This window comes from Amaranthus tricolor, chromosome 12 (assembly GCF_026212465.1).
Source record: "Amaranthus tricolor cultivar Red isolate AtriRed21 chromosome 12, ASM2621246v1, whole genome shotgun sequence".
NCBI lineage: Eukaryota > Viridiplantae > Streptophyta > Magnoliopsida > Caryophyllales > Amaranthaceae > Amaranthus > Amaranthus tricolor.
In genome coordinates this window covers 4,360,355-4,369,540 of record NC_080058.1, presented here as the reverse complement: position 1 = coordinate 4,369,540, position 9,186 = coordinate 4,360,355, and the positions used below count along the sequence as shown (strand labels likewise).

At 29.3% G+C, this 9,186-nt stretch overlaps 1 protein-coding gene across 1 annotated transcript; it reads left to right on the top strand.

The window, feature by feature from the left end:
• Positions 1–2,952: 2,952 nt before the first annotated feature.
• Positions 2,953–7,469, top strand: LOC130797285 (auxin-responsive protein IAA16-like). Its single transcript, XM_057659828.1, has 5 exons — positions 2,953–3,638; positions 6,017–6,237; positions 6,627–6,762; positions 6,866–6,927; positions 7,178–7,469. Exons 1-5 carry the CDS (start codon positions 3,298–3,300, stop codon positions 7,213–7,215), a joined length of 798 nt encoding a protein of 265 aa, XP_057515811.1. The 5' UTR covers positions 2,953–3,297; the 3' UTR covers positions 7,216–7,469.
• The last annotated feature ends 1,717 nt before the right edge of the window (positions 7,470–9,186 follow it).

Sequence of the window (9,186 nt, the reverse complement as noted above, 5' to 3'; positions counted from 1 at the left end):
GGATTTGTCTGACAAATTGTTGTTAGCTGAAGATTGGAGTTGTTAGTTCAAGGTGTTGGCTGGTTTGACGAGCTAAAAGTATTAGCTGATAAGCCAACTATTAAGCAAGGAGATATTGTAAAAATTTATTGACTCTTGATTGTTTATTATAGTAAAAGTCAAAAGTCAATATAAAAAGATTATAAAAGGAACATTTTTATTTATATTGTTTGACCAGACAAAAAGTTTTAAACTAAACAAATTTTAAACTAAGAAAATTTGTAAATAATACTCTCCACTATTGCTCATTGATTCAAAATACCCTCAACTCTTATTTAATCCAATATACCCTAAAGTATTGGGATGCTTAACCTTGAATACTCCCAACTATTGCTCATTGACTCAAAATACCCCAAAAATAGCCGGTTGAAAATATTGTACATAGTGTTCATGGTTAAGTTAATAATACTTGGGGATATACAAAGTTAAATAATAGTTGAGGCCTTAAGAATATTTTGAATCAATTAGTAATAATTGAGAGTATTATTTATTAATTTTACTTTAAACTATTTAACCAATTAAAATGACAAAAGTAAAAAAATTAATGTTGCTCACAATGGTCAAACACTTCTTAATGAACAAGAATAAATTTAGTAAATTAGACTATCATAAACAACTAAACAAGCAATTTGTATAATTCGTTTCCGGTTGATTAGAAATTTAATAAGGTTTGCTGTACGGCTGCCAAATGAGAATTTGACACATGGCAGTTGCATAATTAATTTGTGTGCAATGAGTGAAAAGAACCGGCGTGTCTGTCGCACAATCCTGATTCTTAGGTAAATGCACCGGATTTATGAGACTTATTTAGCAGTATTTCATTAATTAATTTATCTTTATGGTAAGTTAAGAGTATGAAGTAGAGTATTAGATCATCTACCTCAGGTCAAATTGATGATGATTAATTGAGATCCGGGTAAGAAGCACAACCCATCTTGTTATGGTCACTGGTCAACTATTTATTATTTTTTCATATATTTGTTGTCTAAGTCAACTTTCACGTATTAATTATTTCTTAAGACTTTAAAGTTATCCAAAAAAAACTTTCGTTAGCCCTAAGGAAACTCGAACATATGACCTTTTGGGATACAATCTCGTAGCTCAACCTGTTGAGCTACCTCTTAGGGTTATTGGTCAAGAATTTCTAGATTTAAACAATGTCCTCAAATTAGAATTTTAGATACCTATGTTCCATTGCTTCTATTTGCATGTTTTTCTTGAGCCGAGAAAGACTTTAGCTACATCTTCCTTTATGAGTATGATTTACGGCCTTTTATCCTTTCTCAAACCCAAATTATAGTTTTTATAACTTGAATACACTGTCAACGATGATGATGATGATATTGATATATTTGTCTGTCCCTATGAGTTTTCTACTAAATAACAAACTTAAAAGGATAGAGGATATCTTAGGATATTTTTCTCAATGTTTTTACCAAAAATTAGAGTTGTTACGCTCGAGTTTGGATATGAAAACACACTTAAAGGGATATAGGGTATGATACACCTTTTAGCATTAAGTATGAACCCTTGTAGACACTTAATTTTCCACTAGAGAATAAAGTAGAGATAAAATAGAAAATTATTTAGTTACTTTTAGCCAAAAAAGATAATATATCAAATATTGTGAAATATCTAAAAAAAAATATTACAATTAATTTGAAATGAAAAAAGTATTTACAAAGTATGTCATTTAACACCTAAGTTAACAACTGATTTTTAATGCACTAAGACTCCAATTCTATGGATCTGGACCCCACCTCGAATATCAAGCAAGTAGATCATCTTAAATATTTGCAATGGCATAGCATCAAATGTATTGTCGAATGGAACAATGTCACTCAAGTAGTTGTGGTAGCTTATATGAGAGGAAAAAATATTGATTTTACTGATGGAGCATGCAAGTTTTTACTAAACGGGCTAAATGTTAACTTTACACTATGCACCTAATGGGGCATCACATTATCAGGAGGCATAACTGAGTCCACACATAAAATTAAGAAAATAATTTGTGATCACGGAAAAATCTTGATGTACACATAAAGGTCAAAGTGGATATTTCTTGAGAACTCTAGAGTTTTCAATTACTCCAAGTCAATCACGACATAAAAGTACCCCATACTCGCCACTTTTAAGATACCTGAAATTAACGATTACTCACATATTGCTCTTAGTTATTTGTGAACAAGCATTCAATCTCTTAACATATACTGTAATAGTTGATAACATTAATTACAACCTCATGTCACAAAGAAACCCTAATTTATGATCCAAGCTAAGATCATAATATACTTAGAATTGAGCTTTCTATATACTCCTTTCATATACTTACTAACTTGAGTGTCAAAGTAAGCCCCCAGGAGACAACCTTAGATCCCACCGGTGCTTGTTACTTGTGCATACTTGATAATGGTATTCCTACAAGAATAGCTAGATACTAAAGATAAATCTCTCAACCAAAAAACTTATTTTCAATCAACCTAAATACTAACCAAGATTAGTGCTAATAAATAAAATTTTGATCTCCAAAAGAAAAAAAGCTTAATATAATTAACACAAGAATTAATACTTTTAGCATTGTGAAACAATCTAATGAAACAACTAACATATAATTCCCAATAGCATATAGGACATAGGTAGGTACTCACATCTTAAATTATTCCAACCATTAAAAAAAAATAAAAGGGATTAGACAATATAATACTATTAACTCCGAAAGAGACAACTAAGCTTATCCTTTTCTTTTCTACTTTGCTCTCTAATTGGCTAGCAATTTTAAAACAAGACCCCACAAAATAGTAAAATAAAATGATTAAGTAAGATAATCAATGAAATTAATTAAAATTAAATTAATTAAATAAGGAGGTTTCCTTAAAGCATCAAATAGTGTAGGTTAATGGCAAACAAAAAGCCAACTTGCAAATGCATATAATGCATTGTCCACTACCCTAAACATCTCTCCTTCACTCCCGCACTTAATTTTTTTATATGACATCATTGTTTACGTCATTTTCCTCACTTAAACACGGATAACCGTCCATTTTTCCAACATTTTCCACGTGTCATCATCTCAATCCTCTTCCATTTCCTTCATGTTTCTCTCCCCTCCCTTATATTATCACCTCTTAACTCATACCCCCAACCCTTCTCCCCCCCCTCTTTCCCCCTATTCCTCTCTCTTCTTTCTCTCTCTAACCCGTAAAAAAACTCCCTAAAAACTACAAAAATTAAAAGTAAATAGAAATTAGAATCATCAAAATGATGAGTACTGAAACAGATATGTACAAAACGATAAGTTTTGAGGAAACAGAGTTAAGGCTCGGGCTTGGACTCGGGCTTTCAGGAGGAGGAACTTGTGAAGCAGATCAATTAGCAAAGAATAATAATGGTAAACGAGGATTTTCTGAGACGGAATCTAATCATGCTAATGTTGATTTGAAGCTTAATCTTTCTACAACAACTATTTGCACTACTAGTAATGTTGTTAAAGAATCAAAAATGGAGCAAACTCATGGTGGTGTTGATCAAAAGTTGAAGGACAAAATTGTTGCTTCTTCTCCTACTTCTACTTCTGCTGATCCTGCTAAACCCCCTGCTAAGTAAGATCTCGTATTTTTTTTATATAAATTATGTTAAATTCTTAATTTTAATTTGAGGGGTTCGTTTCGATCGTGATCTCCTTGAAGGAGGGTATTGATCTACTTTCTTTCCCGCCCTTCTCAGGTCGTGATAAGTGATAAACTTTGATTTACGTAGTTTTATTGTTTATATTTCGTGGTTCTTGATATGTATAAGTTGTCAGAGTTTATATATCCATTTGAGAAAAATATAGCAAAAAAATATTATTGGAATGAAGAGTGTGTGACATAAATTATGCAAATATTATCTTGTTTGAATCATATTGTAGCATAGAAAAATTTATGTTGTGGTATTACAATTTAATTTAACAAAGTTTAATCTTTGAACATATATTAGTACCCGTAAATTATAAGTACCCGTCACAAAATAAGATAGTCTCATATGAAAATTTGTGATATATATTTTGAAAAAAAGTAGAAGTTGTTAATTTCATTATTTGTACACCTCAAAAACATGTATAAATCTAGAAGAGAAGTGGCTAAAATGAGTAGTTGGAAAGAGGAAAGGGGAAGTGAATGAGATGGGTAGAAATTACACGTGTGAATGACACGAGGGACAGTTAAACACGAGACTGAAATTCAGCGCACACGTACGTAATAAAGTGAAGGACGGACGACTTTAGTACAAAAATTACTTTAGAGTTGGAGAGAGGGTTTAGATTCATCCGTTTGTAGCGAGTTGTTTGTTTCACAGAGAAAATGACAATTGCGTCTCTCAAAGGTCTATTTGGTGTCGGCTAGACAAAGCACTAAACTACACCAACATTTGGAATCTTTGCCTTTTCTTAATCACTCGTCTCCACCACCAAACACGTCCTTCTGTTTTTATGCTAATTAATGTGAACATTCATTGCTTTTAGATCTCTTTATATTTTGGTCACCCTTTCTTACGTAAATTTTATAGTTACCCACTTACTGTTCTTATCTTTTACTTTTTCTTTTTTTTTTTCTGAATTTTATTTTTAAGCGGGATTTATTGAGATAATGATGATGATTTGGTAATATTTATTTTATTTTTAAATAAGCTGATGGATTTTTAACATTACAAAAAATAAAAATAAAAAAGATTTTAATTTAATAAGTTAATTTGATAGATTTATTATAAAGATAAAACGATTAGATCAAAGTGTAGATCAAGGACAGATGATGTAGGTGATTTAATTAAAACTCTTTTAGTATTCAATATATGTGTTGGATCCACTATATATTTAGGTATTTTGGATTTACTGGTAGTAGATCTAAAAATAAATGTAAAAATTCATTGTTAAAGGTTTTCTTTTATTTTTTATTTTTTATTTTTGATTAGGACGAGAGAGTTAGAAGAGAATTACATTGAAGAATTTTTTCTGAAAATAATGTGTGTTTTCCGACTGAGATGATACTCGATTTCAAATCTATCTTCTTTTATTTTTGTTTTTGATGTATAAGGTCTTTTTCCTAAGCTTAAACAATTCAGTGAAAATGGAACAACTTAATTTTTATTTTTATTAATCTCATGGGCGGTAAGTCGGTAATATGATGATTTAATTTGGATTAAATTAAATTGATCATAATATAACAATTTCTCCAATTTTAGATCTGACTGGTAATTTGTCGTATACATGAAAAACATTAATTATTATTTAGATCGTAGCATGAGTTAGGATAGTAATTATTAGGTATACTTTTACTTGATTATCAACGGTCAAATATTGTTTTCCTGCTAAATTAACTAAAAATTTAATCTGATAATTATGACCCTAAAATATAATATATTATGACCCTAAAATATAATAATATACATGGTATCACATCATACGTGCAATTTGTGCTAAGTAAAGGATACAAATGTTAACAATTTTCAATCAAGGTGGAGGAAGAATATGTAATTAATTAAGGTCAACGTTTGGTTTTGACAACGAGATTAGGCGGACCAAATCCTTGTTTAGTCAATAATATTTTTATTATTTTTCAATTTTCTTCAATTCTAACTAAAGAAAACAAGTGTGTCTAGTCTGATCAAGTAAATAAACACTTGATTAATCTAATTCTTTTTTTTCAATTCAAACAAAGAAAAAAAGTATGTCTAGTCTAATCAAGTAATTAAACACTTAATTAACCAAGATTAGGCGAACCAAATACTTGTTTTGCTATTTGTCTTACTGTCGTGTACAGTTTAATTTATTTTCACTTGTAGGACATTCTCGAATTGACGTCTCACTGGTCACAACTTTCTTATGTCTTTTTAATGATTTGATAAGGCACAAGTTGATCAACAAATTATTTTATCTTTATTTGTCTATACTAATTATTAACAAATAAAACACTTGATTAACCAATTTTTGATTATATTTTTGTAGGGCGCAAGTTGTAGGTTGGCCACCCGTCCGATCATTCAGGAAAAACATCGTGGCCGTCCAAAAGAAGAGCTCAGATGAACAAGCTAACAACACAAGTGCAGCGTTTGTGAAGGTTAGCATGGATGGAGCACCATACTTACGTAAGGTGGACTTGAAATTATACAAGAGTTATCAAGATCTTTCTGATGCCTTGGGCAAAATGTTTAGTTCCTTTACCATAGGTATGATAACTTATAATATTATAAAGAAACAAATTGCAATATAAATTTTTACTGATTTGTCTACAATATATAATACATACTTTTTATTAACTGTGAATAGTTAGTACTGATTTTTGGGTTGTTTGCCTAAAATAATATCAATTTTTGTTTATAGTAAGTTATTTGATAAAAAATAAAGGTAAATTGATAATTAAACAAAAATTGGTATTATTCAATAAAAACACAACCTAATAAAGTGGTATTATTGTATGAAAATTAACGAAAATTTATATTCACAGTAATTTTTTCTATTATAAAGTAATTTTTAAATTTTATAATGTAAGTAGTAATTATTGATATGATATTATTGAGCTAATTGTGTTAATTTGTGAATTATTATTTTTAATTAGGTGATTGTGGGTCACAAGGAATGAAGGATTTCATGAATGAGAGCAAATTAATCGATCTTTTGAATGGTTCCGAGTATGTGCCTACTTATGAAGATAAAGATGGCGATTGGATGCTCGTCGGGGATGTTCCATGGGAGTAAGTTCTATTTAATTTTCGAAATTTTATCTTTTATGTGATCAGCTTTTAAAAATTTCACTCATCTTACAAAAAATTTATGATTCTTCTGTTTGATCAACAGGATGTTCGTAGAATCGTGCAAACGTCTTCGTATCATGAAGGGATCAGAAGCCATTGGTCTAGGTTTGTACTTCGTACCATTAAATTTTTCTAATGATAACGTTAGAGTATATAACATATTTCGATACCTTAACTATCAGTTTATGCGTTTGCTATGGTTGGTTTTTCAACATGGTGTTAAAAATCTTAAAATTAATCTCGAGCTTTCAACCATCAGCTTAAATTTTTAATTGAGTTGATTTTTTAATAGATAATTTTGTTAATTAATAAATTTGCATACGCTTACATATTTTTATTGCCTATAATTTTTCAGCACCAAGAGCAGTTGAGAAGTGCAAGAGTAGAACCTGATGATATTTTTTCATAATGTCCAATGTTTGCAAAATTCTGTCAAATGTAAAACTTGTCTTTTTTTTCTTTTTTTTTTGGGCTTAGTGTTAAAAGAAAAGCCTTTATATGAAATTTTTAAGTGATGGGAAGGCAGACCGGCTCGAGAGGGATCGAGCAAGACGTCTGGATGGTGTAATTTTTTTGGTTAAAGTTTCTCATAATTAATTATGTGAAGAAAAGTTGTTTTATTATTATATAAACTATTTTTATGTTTTTCTGTGATTGTGTTAAAAAATTATTACATTAAATGGTACATATATATATTGGAGTAAAATAAGTACTTTGCTTATGTAGACTACATAGATTATTTATTAAACAAACAAAAAGAAAGAACACAATGAAGGAAAATAAAGAATAATTATAATTTTTTAATAGCAATGAAGAAAGGAAATATTTGATGATTTATAGTAGTATTTTAGTTCTACCTTTTTTTTTCCAACTTGATAGTAACTAATTAAAATTTGTCAGATTGTTATTGCTATTGATTGATAATTATGAGACGGTCTCATATAAAATCTGCCGAATAAATATTAAGGATCCTAAGGGAAATTCTTTAAAATTTTCATTTTAATTTGCGTAAAGTAATAACTAATAAGTTTAAAGAGAAATTTTATAAGAATATTTTCTGTAGGACAAGGCTCATTTGTTTTATTCCTCGGTTTTTAGTTGTTTTTTCCATTTTTAATATTTTTATTTTAAGGTGTGTTCAGACAAGAATAACCTAATTAATTTGTCTTACATAAAATATATTTATACTATCTAAAAGAGTATTACATATTTACATTTTTACCAATTTTATTCATAATGGAGTGGAATTAAAATGAGAGTATTATCATTATGGACTAGTCTAATTTATTACTCCCTTCATTTTCAAATGTTCTTCTCGTTTACTTTTTGCACAGTTTTCAAAGTAAATTTTGAGTCTTAATAACTTTAAATACGCATTATAAAAAATTATAAAAAATATGTAATAAAAATGTATATATTAAGAAGAGTTTAACGAAATCTCAAATGAATATTATTTATCATTTATATATATTTTAAAAATTTTAATTAAATTTTTCTCTTCAAAATAAAATATTCTAACATAAAGAATATTAGGAAATGGAGTGGGTAATTTATAATTAAAGGATTTGGATTTTTATTCTCATAGAAAAGAGAGAGTGATGTCATGGGCTATATGAGTTTGTCTGCAGTTGGATTGGTTTGGATTCCAAAAAATGATGAAAATCTTTGAAGAGATATACTGGTCTGGAATAAGCCATTACGCAGAATGGACAGCCTACAAACTATTTGTTTATTTAATTTGTTAGTCATAGTGGAGACAATGCTGATTATGATCCGTGAATTTTGGTTCTTATTGCCTATTGGAGCTACTGCATGTGCATTTCTTGGGTCATACAAATTGACTATAGAGTAAAATACTTCTATTTTTTATTTTGGATCAAACTTTTTTATTTCTTTATATTATTCCACCTAATTAATTTCAAAGCTTGTCTAATAAGGTCTTAAAATTTGGGTTGTATGTTAGAGTCGCTAAATTTCGCCACCCCTTTTCATTTTATCGCCACCTTTGTAAAATTACATTTTTGCCCCTGTATTTAAAAAAATTACAAAATTGCCACTATACTTAAAAATCAATTAATAAATGTAAATCACGTTTAATAACACTAATAAGAATTTAATGCGTAAGATTTGTCTATATATATGGAATTCTGAGATGCGTATGAAGTACGAATTCAAACACGGTACTATCTCTCTAAAAACTGGTACTATCTCTCTAAAAAGTGTTAAAGAAGTGGTAACCCGTAATTGGTTAAATATGGCTAACGAAAGCGACTATGAGTCGGATGCGGTACGTAAAGTTGTCGTTGGAGAAATAAAAAAAAAAAAAAAAGGCGCACAAATCTGGGCGGCTGAACCATGGTTCAG

What these genes read in the sequence shown, in the direction of transcription:
- LOC130797285 (XM_057659828.1), top strand. Translation starts at nt 3,298, where the DNA reads ATGATGAGTACTGAAACAGATATGTACAAAACGATAAGTTTTGAGGAA. An exon ending in GTTTAGTTCCTTTACCATAG is followed by an intron (nt 6,238 to 6,626) that starts GTATGATAACTT and finishes ATTTTTAATTAG; the next exon opens with GTGATTGTGGGTCACAAGGA. An exon ending in GTCGGGGATGTTCCATGGGA is followed by an intron (nt 6,763 to 6,865) that starts GTAAGTTCTATT and finishes TTTGATCAACAG; the next exon opens with GATGTTCGTAGAATCGTGCA.